This window comes from Leucoraja erinacea, chromosome 8 (assembly GCF_028641065.1).
Source record: "Leucoraja erinacea ecotype New England chromosome 8, Leri_hhj_1, whole genome shotgun sequence".
In the NCBI taxonomy this organism is placed as follows: Eukaryota; Metazoa; Chordata; class Chondrichthyes; order Rajiformes; family Rajidae; genus Leucoraja; species Leucoraja erinaceus.
Window position 1 is genome coordinate 9,941,093 of NC_073384.1, and position 18,963 is coordinate 9,960,055.

An 18,963-nucleotide genomic window follows, 5' to 3' on the forward strand; every position below is an offset into this window, starting at 1 on the left:
GGGCTTGTTTCATGCTGTATCTCTAAAACCAGAACTAAATTGACTGAGGCAGTCTAGGCTATCATGAAAGTGATCGGGATGACACAAGTAGAATTTGTTAGACAGGCTGATATCTGCTAACGATATATATTTGGGATTATGATGGACACAAAATGCTGGAGTAACTCAGTGGGACAGGCAGCATCTCTGGAGAGAAGGAAAAGGTGACGTTTTGGGCCAAGACCCTTCTCAGACACTTGGAAGTGGTTGAATTTTGATCAGCTCATTTTAACTAGCTGAATCGTTCACATGCTTTTTTTTAAATACTAAATAGAAATATTTCAACATAAAGATGTAATAAATTTTGTTTTAAACAGGATCTGTGACTTCATTCTGGGGCAGGCCGATTTCTTCGAAGTTGAGGAATTAGATGAACTGACGCAACAGTTGCCAGACGAAGCCTTTGTCGATTGCTCTTGTCCTGATATCAACCACTTTGCCTGCCAGTCAGTTCCAGAGAGCAACGTCAGTGGAAACTCCTATCCAAGTGAAATTAAAAGCAGTGAGCAGGAAATGTACAGCACAGAATCGGACTCTGGGCAAAGCTGCAGTTCATTTTGATCCCCTCTTCACTTTGTTTCTTCCATCTTCTGATGTTACCGATTTTTTATTTTCCTTTGAAAAGACATGAACAATAATCTAGATTCTTTAATTTTTCACGTCAATTTGGTTAAAAGAAACATTTGCTGCAGATATGTTTAGAGGGGGATGCTTATTATTTTGTATATATTTTGTGCCATATAAAAGTCCAGGAGGGTGAGCATTTCTGCATTGGTTCATTAGGTTAGAGTTCATATTGTAGGTTTATATTAATGCTATTAACTTTTATTTGGGCATGGATTTCACATATGCACATGATGCTTCATTTCAGGAAGAAATCAGTTTCCATAGAAGGTGACTGATGGAAAATGAAGTGATCTATTTTACAATTCAAGAATACATGCCTCATTATGTAATAAACACTTACTGTAACATTTTTATAAAATGGATGGTAGTTGCATATGATTCTTTTGACATGTTCTGCTCAAAAGATGTAAAGAATTATCGTCTAGGTGTCAAATGTTAGATTGAGCTATTTTTGCTATGGCGATTCCTGATTTCCAATACTCTTGCAAACAGAAGTCTTAATGTTAAATTATTTGCTTTCAAGTGTCATGTGCTGACTATTCTCACTCACTGTACAGTAAATACTTTCAATATTTTATCTCTATGTACAAATGATCTTGATCTTGATACAATGGAGGAACACAATTATGTAATCTATGGGTATATCAATTGCATGATTGAAAGGAGATAGTTGAAACTTAATGGAGGAAATGCCAATTGTAGCACAGACACCACAAGTCCTAGCTCTTGATGGGTACAACTGTGATTACCCTCCACCAACTGATATATAGTAAATTTGCTCTTTAAAAAAATTATGTTTTGGGAATTATAACAAGCATGTGACTTATGTCCATCTAAATTTAGAAATGTTATGGAATGGAATCAGAAATTGAAATTTGACGTTCCGTTTTAGCATCTCTGTATTGAACTGAGATTCAGCACTCTATAATCATGTGGCCTGATGCATGTTGAATCTTGTAGTCTTGAGTATATTGTAGAACTCTTAGTGTGTATTCTACCATTGAGTTAAATTGGAATTTTGCAAATCTGATAATCTCTATATTGTGTAAATAAAAGTGGTTCTGTATGACTTCCTGTTACAATCAATATGGGAAGTGAACGGAGAACAAAACTTGAGCAACTTGATCACCTCATTTGTTCCAAAAATTTGATTTGCACTTTAACTCCTTTTTACCTCTATTTTGAAATTAACTATTGTTGAGTCCTTATTTAAGTGAAGATGTCTCTGCAAATGTTTTTTAACTTGGCAGTTGTCTCTTCCGTTGTGACCCTTCAACAGAGATGGGGGTTCACTCTTTGCTTAACATTTAGGGTATTTGCAGTATTATAGTAATATATAACACAAGGATTAAGGTGCTGTTGTTCTGCAGTAATTCTGATCTCCTTTGAATTGGTTTGGCATGTGTAATTGTGTCAAAAGAGCTTTGTATCTCTCCAGGGTTTCAGCTGGTCAATATTGCTCATACACTGCTTTAATGTTGAATATGTTTATTGGCCAAGTATGTACACATACAAGGAATTTTAGAAACTGCATTTTGATTTAATATGACTGTCCATGTAACCTCTGAATTGTATTTTTCAATATCTAAGTCAACCGTTACAGTTTAAGATAACACAACTGAAATTCATAACTTGCATGTGCAAACTCGGGTAAAGAAATCTATGACTATTGCAGAAGTCAATATTCAATCTTGAAGAAATTATAAACCTTGTTTCACCAAATATGTCTGTGATCTGGTCAATTCGACGGACTTTGGGTTGTTTTATTTTATTCAGTCTTTTACACGTATACATGGTATGTTACGTTTGAGATATTGTGAAATCTAAATTGTCTCCATAGCAAATTAGGGTTCTTTTGCTTTGATAATAGACAATAGGTGCAGGAGTAGGCCATTCGGCCCTTAGAGCCAGCACTGCCATTCAATGTGATCATGGCTGATCATCCACAATCAGTACACCGTTCCTGCCTTCTCTCCATATCCCTTAACTCAGCTATCCCTAAGAGTTCTATCTAACTCTTTGAAAGCATCCAGCGACCCAGCCTCCCCGCCCTCTTTCAGTCCTACTCCAATAGGTCTGAAGAAGGATCCCAACTCGCCTTTGTCCATTACCTCCAAAAATGCTTCCTGACCTGGATTCCTCCAGCACTTTGATTTTTTTTTTCCCCCTGTCCCCTATATCTCTGCCTCTGGTTTTGTGGTTAAAATCCCTCCTTATCTGACTCCCTTTTGTCTCCGTTTCACCCTCTAGCCTTTCTCACTTACTCCACCTCTCTGCCGATCATCACTCATTCCCCCTCCCCCACCTTGCCAAGCTTTGTATTGCTTCTACCTTTTTTCCAGCTTCCCCCTCACCCCCATCCACTCCCGTCTGAAGAAGTCCCAACCCGAAACAGCATCTATCCATTCCCTTCTGACCCGTTGAGTTCCTCCAGCACTTTGTGTTTTGCTCAAGTTTCTTGTTTAATTCGGTTGGGAATCTTAATGACTCCTATATTCCCTTCCTAAAAGCTTACACTGCTGTCTGCAATTTTTATATGCTTCTTAAAACTTACTATCCTGATATGTGGATACTGAGGTGAGATGGGATGGTGGTGGCTGATGGATAGATGATTGGCAAAGACCAGAGATATTCAGAACCTTGTCTTTTTTTTTGTACAACCTGAAATGTCACGTATCCATGTTCTCCAGAGATGCTGCCTGACCAGTTGAATTACTACAGCACTGCCTTTTCTTTGTACGACCCCACCCCTCTCCCAGTCTTCCCCACCCACCACCATCAGTCCGATGAAGGGTTCCGATCTGAAATGCCAGTTTGCAAACTGACACTCTAAATTTGGCACTCTTAAATCTCTGCCACTTGGCCTCCCAGCAAACCCATCCTGCACTGCCCACTCTGCCCACTTCTGCTAACCCAGAATAGTCAAATAAGGGCGCAGCGGTAGAGTTGCTGCCTTGCAGTGCCGGAGACCCTGCTTCGATCCCGATTACGAGTGCTCTCTGCATGGAGTTTGTACGTTCTACCCGTGACCACGTGGATTTTCTCCGAAATCTTCAGCTTCGTCCCACACTCCAAAGATGTGCAGGTTTGTAGGTTAATTAGCTTAGTATAATTGTAAAATTGTCCCTGGTGCGTGTAGGATACTGTTAGTGTGCAGGAATCTCTGGTCAGTGCAGACTCGGTGGGCCAAAGGGGCCTGTTTCCGCACTGTATCGAAACTAAACCGGGCTGTGATAATCCTGAATTATAACTCGTTTTTTTTTTCCCCGTGAAATAATTTGTGATGGGTTTGGTGACCCTCAGACTATCCTCGATTGGACTTTGCTAGATTCACCTTGCAATAAATGTTATTCCCTTCTGTTTCTGTACACTGTAAATGGATTGATTGTAATCGTGTGTTTTGCTGCTGACTGGTTAGCAGGCAACAAAAGCTTTTAACTGTACCTCGATACACGTGACAATAAACTAACTAAAGTTATAGAAGCAGAATTAGGCCATTCGGCTCGTCAAATCTACTCTGCCATTCAATCATGGCTGATCTATCTTTTCCCCCATTCTCCTGCCTTTGCCCCATTACCCCTGACACCCTTACTAAATAAGAGATGGAATATAAAATCATCAGTTAGAGTCTAATTTACCCTCTATATTCTGAGAAGCTGCAGCAGAATCTTAAACTGACGAATTCCAGGAAAACTGGCAAGGCTCCAGTGCCTCTGGCTATCTGTATTCTATGATCTCACTGTCATGTAATATCATGCAGGCAGGAAAGCAGCCTCAGCCATTTGACAATTGTGCAATGATGCTCTCTGTTCCTTCAGATCTTAGCCCAGGCAAGTGCCTCTGGCTAAAGGTTATTAATTATCTTAATCTTCTGTCAATGGAAAAACTCGTCTATTACATTTCTTTAAAACTACTTCCAAAAATATTTAAACTAGAATGACTTAATGGGGTAAATGAAATTATTACCAAGTTGGGAAAGTATAAGATTAAGTTTGGAAAAATAAATATGTCTCCTGTTGAGAATTCGGGAGAAACTTCTAAATCCACTCCACACAAGGGGCAATTTAGAGAGACCAATTAACCTACAAATCCGCATGTCGTTGGGATGCGGGAGGGAACCATTTGGGGCAAAGAACCAACGTTTGGGGCAACGTTACAGAGAAAGGTTGAACAAGTTAGGGCTTTATTCTTTGGAGCGCAGAAGGTTAAGGGGGGACTTGATAGAGGTCTTTAAAATGATGAGAGGGATAGACAGAGTTGACGTGGATAAGCTTTTCCCATTGAGAGTAGGGAAGATTCAAACAAGGGGACATGACTTGAGAATTAAGGGACAGAAGTTTAGGGGTAACATGAGGGGGAACTTCTTTACTCAGAGAGTGGTGGCTGTGTGGAATGAGCTTCCAGTGAAGGTGGTGGAGGCAGGTTCGTTTTTATCATTTAAAAATAAATTGGATAGTTATATGGACGGGAAAGGTATGGAGGGTTATGGTCTGAACGCAGGTGTATGGGACTAGGGGAGAATACGTGTTCGGCACGGACTAGAAGGGTCGAGATGGCCTGTTTCAGTGCTGTAATTGTTATATGGTTAAAGGGATCGCAGGGCAATAGAATAAGGGGAGTGCAGAAGTAGAGCTTCTGACACCTTGCTGCACGCTAAATAAAATCATGGAACAAATATTGGCTCCACAGGGAACCTGACTTGCTCCTATCCAACATTTCAAGTTGCCTTAAAAACCTTTGGGGATTAATTATGCTGCAACGGTAACCTGACAATATCTGTAGGAAGGAACTGCAGGTGCTGGTTTAAATCGAAGGTGGACACAAAATGCTGGAGTAACTCAGTGGGGCAGGCAGCGCCTCTGGAGAGAAGGAATGGGTGACGTTTCAATCTGATGAATGGTCTCGACACAAAACATTACCCATTCCTTCTCTCCAGAGATGCTGCCTGTCCCACTGAGTTACTCCAGCATTTTGTATCTACTTGGCAATATCTCTGCACTGATTCAATGCTAGAGGTTCCTCCCAGACTGTTGTATTCATTGGCCTGGTGGAGTTTTTTTGAATTGCTTAAGGGCCTGTCCCACTTGGGCGTCATTTGCGTGTCACGTCGCAAAATCCGGGGCGCCGCGCGTCACAGCCTACACCGCCATGCGTGCATCACGTGCATGTCACAACGCATGCGGCGTGACGCGTAAATGATGTCGCGTAAATAACGTCCAAGTGGGACAGGCCCTTAAAGTTCTGCAGCAGAGAAACTGATTATTCCATTCAACTGGATTTTGCTGCTGTTTACATTCCACACAACGCTTCTCCCATTCCATCTCATTCTTTTGGAACATTTCGTATCTAAATTAATTAATTACTTTCCCTTCGATGAAAATGAGGCCAGATCTCGCCTCCAATTCCTGTGATAGTGAATTCTATGTCATCTGAGCAAGGATATACCTCTATAAATCTTTCCTCTTCGGTTTGTTAGTAATTGGTCCGCACCTTGACATATGGACATATCTCTACTTACAAATGCTCAATAATAATTTGGGCTAATTTTCTTTTCTTGAAGCTCTTTCTTTAGTTGGGTATGAAGTGGTAATGTTTCTCCACACACTGCAAGGAATCTCCAGTTATCTATCTTTCCCAATCAAAGGCCGGGATAAAGTGGATGTGTAGAGGATGTTTCCACTAGTGGGGGAGTCTAGGACCGGAGGTCATAGCCTCAGAATTAAAGGATATTACTTTAGGAAGGAGATGGGGAATTTCTTTAGGCAGAGAGTGGCATTCATTGCCACAGAAGTCTGGAGGCTAAGTCAATGGATGTTTTTAAGGTAGAGATGGATATATTCTTGATTAAGATTCTAGAGAGTTCTAGGTTCAGAATTTTACAAAAAATTTCATGATCTGCTGAGCCCACGCTTGCAAAGACTATATGATTACATTTACACTCAACAGAAACTCCCAGACACCTTAAATGAGTCTATAATAACGCTTATTCCTAAAGCCGATAAAGATCCGGAAGATCCGGGATCATACAGAGCAATTGCACTTCTGAACACAGACCAGAAAATACTAACTAAAATACTAGCACGTAGATTAAGTACAGTGATAAATAAATTAATACACCCTGACCAAACAGGCTTTATTCAGAAACGGTATTCATATTATAATCTAAGAAGATTATTTAATATTATATATACCAAGAGAATTATTAATGAAGATTTAGCAATAATCTCACTTGACGCTGAAAAAGCATTTGATCAGGTCGAATGGCCTTATTTATTTTCGGTGATGGAAAAGATGCAGCTAGGGGAGAAATTTTGCACATGGATAAAACTACTATACACAAATCCTACGGCTAGAATACTTACCAACCAAAGACTTTCATCTAAATTCAGTCTATCTAGAGGTTGTAGACAAGGATGCCCGTTATCTCCATTACTATTTGCACTTGCAATTGAGCCACTTGCAGAAAGAATTAGGGGGCATCCGGAAATATATGGGTATAACACTAAAGACACAGTGAATAAAATTTCTTTATATGCAGATGACGTATTAATTTACATCACTAAACCAGAAATTAGTATCCCAAACCTATTAAAACTAATAAACCAATTTGGTGCACTTTCAGGATACAAAATAAATTGGAATAAAAGTGAAATTATGCCAATAAGGGAACATAACAAACAGATAATACAACTATTCCCATTTAAAGTAGTAAATGAAAAATTTAAATATCTAGGTATCTACGTAACTAAGATATATACATCATTATTTAAAGCGAATTTCCCTCCATTATTGAATAAATTACATAAGAATATCCAATACTGGAAAACATTACCTATCTCAATGGTTGGCAAAATTAATGCCATAAAAATGATTTTTTTACCACAAATATTATACCTTTTTCAGACGATTCCGATATACCTGGCAAAAAACTTCTTAAAAAAATTGGACTCTATTGTTAATGATTTTATCTGGGATTATAAGAATCATAGGATAAGCAAAAGACACTTGTGTAAATCAAAAAATAATGGAGGCTTGGTTTTACCTAACTTTTTGTTTTATTTCTGGGCAGTTAATATTAAAAATATGAACTTCTGGTTGGGAGAAATAGACCAGCAACCAGACTGGTTAAAAATGGAAAAGGAAGATTGTATGCCTTATGACATTGGTTCGATATTATTTGCTACGTCCAAATTAAACAAGAGAAATTATAGGAAAAACCCTATAATATTTAGTGCTATAAAAAATTTGGAAACAATTAAAAAAAGACATTAAAATTAGATAACTTATCTCTTTCTCTTCCAATCGTGAATAATTCATTGTTTAAGCCTTCATGTTTAGACGGGGGTTTTACACAATGGAAGAATAATGGAATTAAAAATATGGGACACCTTTACAAGGAAGGCTCTTTTTTGACATTTCAGGAGTTGCAACAGGTTTATGGACTTCGAGGGAATGATTATTTCAGATATCTTCAACTTAGAAATTATGTTAAATCAAATTCTAAAAACTTTCGAAATAGAAACCCAGAGATTCTTGACGAATGTTGGAATAAGCATCCTAATACAGAAAAATTAATATCTTTTATATATAATATCTTATTAGACAGTGACATCCCTATGACGGACTTACACAGACAAGCATGGGAAAAAGAATTAAATCAGGTAATAACGAAAGACACTTGGGAAGAAAGTTTACAATACATACATCAGTGTTCACTAAACGCCAGACACTCTCTAATACAATTTAAAGTAATACATAGGTTACATTACGCCAAAACAAAATTACATAAAATTTTTCAACATATCTCACCTATATGTGATAAATGTCAACATTCAGAAGCTACGTTATCGCACATGTTTACAAGCTGTACAAAAATCAAAAATTTTTGGGTAAATATTTTTAGTATAATATCCAAAGTAACCAAAACACAACTGGAACCAAACTCAAAATTAATAATACTCGGAATATTAGAATTAAATCAAACACTTAGAATAACACAAAGAAACTTTATCGATTACAGTTTAATAACAGGAAAAAAATTAATCCTAAAATTTTGGAAAGGCCCTACGGCCCCCACAATCAGAATGTGGATTATAGAAATGACGGAGACCTTAAACGTGGAAAGAATTAGACTTGCCCTGTTGGACAAACAGGAATTATTCGTTGGAACATGGTCTCCTTTTATTGAGTACTTAAAGGGTCAGAATAGTTCAGCACAGGAACCTGACTAGCACCCGGACTAAAGATTGGATGAAATACTACATTTTGAAATATACGAACATATCTCGAATTATGTCTTTAAACTTAAACAAACTTTTCCATTCTTCCTTAATTACCTTTTTCACCCCTCTCTCTTTTTTTTTTTATTTTTATTTTTTATTTTTTTATTTTTTTTATTTTATTTTTATTTTATTTTTTTTTTTAATTTTCCCCCTCTCTTTCCCTCTTCTTTCCCTCTATTTCACCTATCCTTTTAGTTCTATCTAGTTATAAAAAAAAACGAAGAAAAATGTAAAAAATATTGGAGACAATGTAATAATAACTGTCAATGTTATCATTTTAAAAATGTAAGACAGTAATGATGTAATAGACTATGTACTTATCTCCAATAATAATAAAAATATAAATACAAAAAGATTCTAGAGAGTTTATTGTCATGTGGCCCCATATAGGACAATGAACTTCTTGCTTTGCTTCAGCACAACAGAATAGTAAGATTAAACGAGAACTTACCAGTTTGAAGTTTGATCTGTATTTTATGAGGAGTTACGATGAGGGATTACGTGAAGAAGCCCGCCAGGACGCATGCGTGTCATTCTTCAAAGCAGCGGTGTGAAATCGCAGATAACTGTAATGACTAAACATAGTAAGATTAGAGAAGAGATACCAGTTAAGTATATGATCAAGGGTGGGAGCGGAGGGCACGTAATCCCTCATCGTAACTCCTCATAAAATACAGATCAAACTTCAAACTGGTAAGTTCTCGTTTAATCTTACTATTTTACTTCGGAGTCACGTGAGTGACTACGTGAAGATTTTAAAACTTATTTCATGCCGTGGAAACGAGTCCATGCATCACGTCTGCCTTGATGACTAGGAGGAATTGTGTTAACATAATTTGGACATGAATTCGACATTGAAATCATAAAATTTATTAACACAAAATTATAACCCCTTTTTATGGGTTTAAATTAATTTACAGAATTTAAAATTGTTTCTGCAAACGTTCCAGTTTTCATTACTGGTTTGTTGTAAAATAATTGGAATGTTTTTTCCCCCAGACCATCCTGCTGCCTTGAGGATTTGGTCCATTGGTACATCCAACTGTATCGCTGCCGATGTAGCTGCAGCCCTGGTGGAATGAGATTAAAAAATATTAGTATCCACCCCAGCCTGTGTTAGCACCTGTTTCAGCCATCTTGAGATGGTCTTGACCGTCACTCTTTTGTGTGGTTGCTTGTGGCTGACCAAAAGTGCCTTCTCATTGCCTCTTAGGATTTTCGTTTTCTCCATGTATAATGACAGATGTCTTGCTATACAGAGACGGTCATCTGTTGGGTATGACCTAAATTGTATATTGAGGCCTGCTGATCCCTGTCTGTTCTGCTTTACTAACTAATAGATATGAAACGTAATATTTTCTGTTGAGGAAGTCATGTTGTCCAGTCTTAGTTTATGCAGTGACTGTACCCTCTGTGCCATGACCAATGCCATTAGCATGACTGTTTTTAATGTCAGTCTGTGTAGGGACAGAGCTGTTGCTGGAGACCAATTCCTGAGCATCTTCAGGACAATACTTACATCCCATATTTGATAGTACCTGGTTCTTGGGGGATTAGTATTAAAAATTCCCCTCATAAGTTTTGTTACCAGTGGGTGAGTCCCAACAGAGTAATGCTCTGTCCCCTGCCATAGGCAAGTCGATAGGGCACTTCTGGCGCAGTTGATGGCACTGTAACTGAGCCCTTCATCATAGTGGAGGCCTGCCAGATATTCCAGAACAGACGGGATGTTCATGTCTCTATAGGTGATGTTTTTATGGCAGTACATCTCCCACTTCCTAATATAGACCAGATACTGTTTTTTGGTTGACTGTCTTTGGGCCGCCGAGATCATGTTCACTGTTCGGTCCGTCAGTCCCAGTTGTAGTAGAGGTGTTTTTAAACTACAAATTAATAAGTTCAAATGTTTATGGCATGGGTGGCTATCCCTTGTTACGGGATGTAGCAATAAATCTGGTCTATGTGGGATGGTGATACATGGTTCTAATACCATGTTTAATACCACTGGGAACCATGGTTGAGTAGGCCAATCGGGTACTACCAAAATACCAGACGCAGAGTCTTGTTGTATTTTCCTTAATACCCGACTGATGAGGCAGAAAGGAGGGAATGCGTAAATAAACAATTTCCCCCAATGCAGCGAAAATGCATCTGTCTGGGGTCTGGTTCCCATGAAACATAATTTGATAACTGGTGGTTAAGTCTGGATGCGAATAGATCGATATCTGGTGTTCCATATTTTGCTGTAATATCAGCAAATACTTTTTTATTCAACATCCATTCGGTGTTTTCATTAAATTTGCGTGACCTGGTGTCTGCCACTAAATTTAGTCTTCCTGGTAGGTAAGTGGCTGATAACCAAATAACTCTCTGGATACACCATTGCCAAATTGTATTAGCCAGATTGTCACATGATGTTGATTTGTTTCCACCCATGTGGTTAATGTATGCTACCACGGTGGTATTGTCTATCTGTAGTCTAACATGCTGGTGATATGACCCAGTACAATATGACTTTAGGCCATGGAATGCACCCAACATTTCCAGGTAGTTTATGCCCAGTGTGAGTAATAATGATGCCTCCTGAGCAGTCCATCTACCTCCACAGCTGGTGATGGTATTGGTGGCTCCCCACCCAAGTGCACTGGCATCAGTTTGTAGTACCATGGAAGGGTTACTGACAATGATTGGATTGGAACAAAGCCAGATGTTATCTATCCACCATTTTAGTTCCATTTTAGCTTTGATTGGCAGTTTCATAGGTCTGTCAAAGTGACCTGCATTAATTTTGAGTGCTTGTATTTTTGCTCTCTAAGTTTAGGTAATGTAGAGGTCCAAATTGTGTGGCTGGAAAGGCAGCCACCATTTTGTCGATTACTTTTGCCACCAATCTGATGGATGGTTTGCTGATGTCAATGAGGTTATTGCAAGCCTCTATTAAATCTCTAGCCTTTCCCTTAGGCAGAGTCACCAACATGTGAACTGAGTCAATGGTGAATCCCAAATAGTCCATAGTAGTGGAAGGCGTTAGTTTAGATTTAACTGGATGGATAATAAATCCCAGTTTTTCAAATAACTGTTTTGTCGCTGTTACAGTTTGTTTGGCCAATTCCAAAGTTTTGCCCACAATGAGTATGTCATCTAAATATGCCATGACCATGTGTTTACGTTTCCGTAGAAACGCTAGGGCTGGTTTCAAAATTTTTGTGACCAGCCTGGGGCTGATGATAACCCATTTGGCAGTGCTTTATACTGCCAGAGTTGTCCCATCCAGTTGAATTTTAAGTAACATCTGTGGTCACCTCGCATAGGCACTGAATAGTAAGCATCTTTTAAATCGATGCTGGCCATGAAGTAACCTTTGGAAATTAATTGTTTAGCAGTAACAAAGGTTTCCATTTTGAAGTGAATATATTGTACAAATGTATTCCATTTTGTCAGATCTATGATAATGCAACAACCACCATCTTTTTTGTTTTTGGTAAATATATTAGACACGAATTCTAATGGTTCGTGTTGAGTTTTCTCAATTACACCTTTTACGTAAAGCCGCTCCAGTTCAGCTTGCGCTTTTGATTTTTCTTTATCAGAAAGCACGAACATTCGGTTCGGTATATGTTGAACTGGAGGGCTGTACTTGTGTATAAACTCTATTGTATATCCCTGGATACTGCTTAAGATGTAAGTATCGGTTGTTAACATGCTCCATGCATTCAGAAAAGAGTGTAATCTCCCCCCCCCCCCCCCCAACCTCCATGCTCACTGTATTTTATAGGGAACCAGACCCACCTACCTCCATAGTTACCAGTGGCAGGTTTACTTTTTGTAGGTTCTTCGCTGCTGTTGTTACGCTGGTGTCTGGATTTTCGGTTTGGTTGGCGTTGGAGGTCCCCACATCTTCCAAGAAGGCCAGCCTGGGCCATGGCCTAAAAAAGACTCATGTTTTGAGTACCAGGCCTTCGAGCTTTCACCAGTTCTGCTGGTGGGTGCGCAGGGGTGCTGTCTTTGGCTGTAGTGGGTTTTTGTTGGAGTCCCTTTTATTAGTCCCTGGGTTTTTGCTTGCTCATGGAGCTCCTTGACTTGCTTCAATAGGTTGCCTCCAAACAATAGTATTGGTGGTTTTATGGTCCCAGGTTTGCACAGTCCCGCGAATTTTGGGTTTAGTGTGGGTTGAATGGCACTCTTCCTGATGTTATTTATTTCATGTTGAGTGTTGCAGAGTAGTGCCAGTGCATCTTGTTGGTCCTGGGACATGTCCTTGTCATCCACTGTACGGGCAAATGCTGTTATCCCTGCTGTTAGGGGTTTCAGTACTTTTTGTAATTTGACGTCCATACTTCTGACTCCTGTTCCAATGTGTTTCCATATACAGTTTTTTCTACAGGAACATTTAGGAATATGCAGTTGCCCGGTGCCAGGTGTCTTGATGTGGTGTCCAGTACAGCCTGTTCTTGTAACTGGTTTAGAGACGTGTAGTCTATACTGGCAGCAAGCTTTGGCTCCAGATTTTGACCAGTCTGGTCTGGCTGTATGAAATCGGACACCATGTCCAGTAGGTTCTCTCGTTCCTGCACCCCTTGCACACTTGCCTTTCTTTCTGCGGACCCCTCTTCCAGGTCAGCCCAGAACTGACCCGCAGTGCTCCCCTCTGATGAGGTAGAAGCACTGTGCAGCCCTTCAAGAGGTACTGCTGTGGGTTTATCACAGGGCCCACAGTGACCCGACTCCATCTCCCGGAGTCTGTCGCGTTGGAGCAAATGCTCCACACACCGCTCCATCCGGCTCCAGCGCTCTTGGTCGCTGGCCGCCCGCGGTTGTTCAAAGTCGGACTCCTCTGAGTCAACGACCTTGTTTGTTTTGTGTCTAGCCTTACCGCCCGGCCGCGTGAATCTGGCCGGTGCGGAGGCGACATCGGGCACAGCTGATCCCACTATCGGTGATCCGAGTGCCGCTGGCTGCTGCTGGCTGCCCGCTGCTCCGCGGTCCTCCCTCACCAGCTTTGTCGCAGCCCTTTTCTTCTTTGTTTTGTCCATGTTCCCACCTGTAGTTGGAAATGGAAACAAAAAAGACCGCAGAGTAAACTCTCACCTGCAAGTTGCGGCTTTTAAAACGTCGTTCCACCGCGTCTGACGTTTCGCAATGCGTGTAGCGATATGGCACGCATGCGTCCTGGCGGGGTGCTTCACGTAGTCACTCACGTGACTCCGAAGTAAAACATAGTAGGCATGACTACAGAAAAGATCAGTGTGTCCATATATCATTAAGGTATATGGACATATATTATGTCCATATATTATGATTAGTAAGGGTGCCGGGGCTTATGGAGAGAAGGCAGGAGAATAGGGTTAGGAGGGAAAGATGGATCAGCCATGATTGGATGCCGGAGTGGACTTGATGGGCTGAATGGCCTAATTCTGCTCTGAACCCTAATGAACAGGAGCATCAACACCACTTCAGCTCACTATCTTTGGGCCATCCCCACCCCCATTTCTGAGTACAAATCTGCATCTTTTGCTCCTCCTCACCTACTTGAGACCACCCAATATGAATAGTTGTTGATGTTTATTTCATGGTCAAAAAGCCTATTGACTGCGGCGCAGCGGAGTTAAAAATAACTTATTAACAGTAAACAAGCTGTTCTCAGTCAATGCATCTGTCGTGGTGTTTCTAGGAATGGTGCACAGCATTTAAAAATGTCAATAATTTTAATGGAAAAAGGGCATTGCTCAGGCACGAGTTAAATGCCTGTTCGGAGAATCTGGGTGTTGTACTGAAGGATTCCATGAAACTCAATGGGTCTCTGAAGAGCTGAAGGATCATATTTCTTCTGTTGCAAGCAGAAATAGCTTGCATGATTTGTAACTTGCAAATCTATGCAGCAGCATTTCCAGACTGTTGAGAATTCAATTACCAGTATGCCTTTAGATACATCGAAAGCAGTTGCCGGAGTAGGCCATTCAGCCCTTTGAGCCAGCGCTGCCATTCAATGTGATCATGGCTGATCATCCACAATCAGTACCCCGTTCCTGCCTTCTCCCCCATCTCTTGGTTCTGTTAGCCCTAAGAGCTCCATCTAACTCTCTTTCGAATGCATCCAGTGAATTGGCCTCCACTGCCCTCTGAGGCGGAGAATTCCACAAATTCACAACTCTCTGGGTGAAAAGGTTTTTCCTCTTCTCAGTTCTAAATAGCCTACCCCTTATTCTTAAACTGTGACCCCTGGTTCTGGGCTCCCCTAACATTGAGAACATGTTTCCTGCATCTAGTGTGTCCAATCCCTTAATTTTATGTTTCTATAAGATCCCCTCTCCTAAATTCCAGTGAATGCACTGAAGAAGGGTTTCGGCCTGAAACATTGCCTATTCCCTTCGCTCCATAGATGCTGCTGCACCCGCTGAGTTTATCCAGCATTTTTGTGTACCTTCCAGTGAATGCAAGCCCAGTTATTCCATTCTTTCAACAAATGACAGTCCCGCCATCTCGGGAATTAACCTTATGAACCTACGCTGCACACCCTCAATAGCAAGAATGTCCTTCCTCAAATTTGGAGACCAAAACTGCGCACAATACTCCAGATGTGGTCTCACCAGGGTCTCTTCTATGAAGAGAAAAACATTTTGCACACAGAGTGGTGAATCTCTGGAACTCTGCCACAGAAGGTAGTTGAGGCCAGTTCATTGGCTATATTTAAGAGGGAGTTAGATGTGGCCCTTGTGGCTAAAGGGATCAGGGGGTATGAAGAGAAGGAAGGTACAGGATACTGAGTTGGATGATCAGCCATGATCATATTGAATGGTGGTGCAGGCTCGAAGGGCCGAATGGCCTACTCCTGCACCTATTTTCTATGTTACCCTGTAGCTCTGCTCTCACTCCCCATCTCCCCCCCACCCCCCACCCCACTCGTAACAAGGGCAAGAGTCCCCCTTGTCCTCACCTTCAACCCTACCAGCCGTCACATACAACAGATAATCCCCCGACATTTTCGCCACCTCCACCGGGGTCCCACCACTGGCCACATCTTCCCATCTCCATTACACCTTTCGCCTTTCCGCAGAGACCGCTCCCTCCGTAACTCCCTGTCCAATTGGTCCCTTCCCACCCAAACCACAAGCCCCCCCCTCTCCGGGTACTTTCCCCTGCAACTGCAGGAAATGCTACACTTGTCGCTTTACCTCCCCCCTCGACTCCAACCAAGGACCCAAGCAGTCTTTACAGGTGCGGCAGAGGTTCACCTGCACCTTCTCCAACCTCATCTATTGCATCCGCTGCTCTAGGTGTCAGCTGCTCTACATTGGTGAGACTTAGCGTAGGGTTGGCGATCATAGCACTTCACACAACACCTCCACTCGGTTCGCGATAACCAACTTGATCTCCCGGTGGCTCAGCACTTCAACTCCCCCTCCCATTCCAAATTCCTAATCCGACCTTTCTGTCCTGGGCCTCCTCCATAAGCCAGAGTGAGGCCCACAGCAAATTGGAGGAGCAGCACCTTGGGGTAGTTTACACCCCAGCAGTATAAATATTGACTTTTCCAGGATCATCAGAGGTAGTTCAGTGCTGCTCTTTTTTTTTTACCAAAAAAGAAAATGTAATTAACTATTTACACAAAATACACCAAAAATACAAACAAACTCACCACCATATACCAAAGCAAAAAATGTCTTAAATATCAAATAGACTGAGTATTAAATCATAATGTTACAATCTCCATTGAGGATGACTTCCACTCCACGCAGTGCCCAACGGTCCCGGGAATCCCCAGGGCGCCCGAGGACAGCGCGTAGTCCCTCTCAAGTACCACCCGGGTGCGGACGTAACCCTGGAATAGAGGCAGGGAGCCGGTTCGGGCAGTGCCCTCCTCTGCCTGGCACCATGACTCGCGGATGGCCAGCTTGGCCTCTGCTCCCTGTAGTAGGATTGTAATGGGACTGAGAGCATCAAGCAGGTTAACCTATGATGTCAGCACTGGGACTGTACTCGCTGGAGTTTAGGAAAATGAGGGGGGGGGGGACCTCATTTAAATATACAGAACAGTGAAAGGCTTGGGTAGAGTGCATGTGGAGAGGATATTTCCACTAATGGGCGAGTTTAGGATTAGAATTAAAGGACATTCTTTTTGGAAGGAGATGAGGAGACATTTCTTTAGTCAGAGGGTGGTGAATCTGCTGAATTCTTTGCCACAGAAGGCTGTCGAGGCCAAGTCAGTGGATATTTTTTAAGGCATAGATAGATTCTTGATTGGTACATGCGTTAGAGGATATGGGGAGAAGGCAGGAGAATGGGGTTAGGAGGGAGAGGTAGATCCGCCATGGTTGAATGACGGAGTAGACTTGAGCTGAATGGCTTAATTCCATTCCTATTCCTTACCACGATTCAGTTGCCCGGTTAGATGATGCAAGCTGGGGAAATTAAACTTGGAGATAGACACAAAGTGCTGCAGTAACTCGGCGGGTCAGGCAGCATACTGGAGAATATGGTAAGATGACATTTTAGGTCGTAATGCTTCTTCAGACCAATAAAACTCAACTTTTTTGTTCTAAATGAAAGAACTCCAATGTATTTTCGAGAACTTGCATGTGCTCTAATCAAGACATTTGGGCAGGTATTTGCATAGGAAAGATTCTGAGAGATTTTGGTCAAATGCATGCAAAAGGAGTAGCTCAGGAAGTTACTTTGGAAAGTTTATTGGAGTTGTGCAAGGCAAGTTGTTTTACATGTGGGGGGGGGGGGGGGGGGGTGAGGCCTGGAATGCATTGCCTGGCGTGGTAGTGGAGGCAGATATAATGTGGTGTTTAAGAGACTGTTGATTCACGTTTTCTCTCACATCGGTTGTTTCGACAATAATCGACCAGGCACCGGGGTTGCTTTAAACGTACGTTTATTGAGCAGGAGTCTTCACACAGGTTACAACCTGGCAAAGAGTCAAGCTGCCTGCCCTTAATTGCAAGGCTCTTTATATGTTAATGCCACCGTTTAGCACCTTCCACAGTCCCCCCCCCCCCCCCCCCCCCCCCCCCCCCCCCCCAAACCGACACGAAGAATACAGGAAACCAAGTATGTACATATAAGGGGATGAAAAAGGAACCACACATAATCTCAGACCAGTACATCCCTTAATCTTCCTGGCAAGGGGGGGAGGTTGTGTATTCCTCAATCTTGTCAGACTGGGCCTGTGATCCTTTATTCATGACTACGCAGTAACTGCAAGACATTGTGTATTCCCTCCTAACAGCCTGTTCCAGCAAGCCTGGTCAGCAGCCATCTTATGTCCTTTGTTTCAGTCTACCTGGCCAACCATTTTGTCTTACAGAACAGTCTTATAGCATTGATTCAGAATTTCTATTCATCAAGACAATTAGACAGGCACATGGTAATGCAGGAAATAGAGGGATATGGATCATATGCAGCTGGATGAGATCAGTTTTACTTGGCATCGTGTTCAGCACCAACATTGTGAGCCATAGGGCCTGTTTCTGTGCTCTGCTGTTCTTTGTCTATGTACTGTAGATGCTGGAATCTTGAGCAAAACACAAAAGTGCTGGAAGAACTGGGTTAGGCAGCATCCGTGGATGAAATGGACAGGTGATGTTTCGAATTGGGAACCTTCTTCAGACTGTTGGCTTCAGGACCTATTTCTGTCCCGGGGCCAAACTATACTATATATCTCTCTAATGTATAGTGTATTTTCTGACCTGCTGAGTTATGCCAGGACTGGGGGGTTTATTGAAAGTTGGGGAATAGGTCTCTTGTTTTTTAGTGTTGTTCATGACCCTGCACCTTTGGGTGAAATAAACACATGGATCTACTATTTCCAGGGCTGAATGTTTCCATTATAAGCCTGGTTTATTTAACTGTGGATACAAGGACCTGCAGATGCTGGTTTACAAAAGTAGACACAAGGTGCTGGAGTAACTCAGCAGGTTTAGACAGCATGTCTTGGGGAACGTGGATAGGTGACATTTCCATTCGGAACCTTTCTTCAGATTGGACAAGGGTTCCAAACTGAAATGCCACC

General features: G+C 41.6%; 1 protein-coding gene across 1 annotated transcript in view; it reads left to right on the forward strand.

Moving 5' to 3' along the window:
* The window catches only part of gpcpd1 (glycerophosphocholine phosphodiesterase 1), a 46,368-nt gene extending 42,213 nt beyond the window's left edge, over window positions 1-4,155 (forward strand). Inside the window, exon 21 of the mRNA XM_055638962.1 lies at window positions 357-4,155. Coding sequence (XP_055494937.1) covers window positions 357-600 — 244 coding nt within the window. The 3' untranslated portion in view covers window positions 601-4,155. The remainder of the gene's footprint in view (window positions 1-356) is intronic.
* Window positions 4,156-18,963: the final 14,808 nt, after the last annotated feature.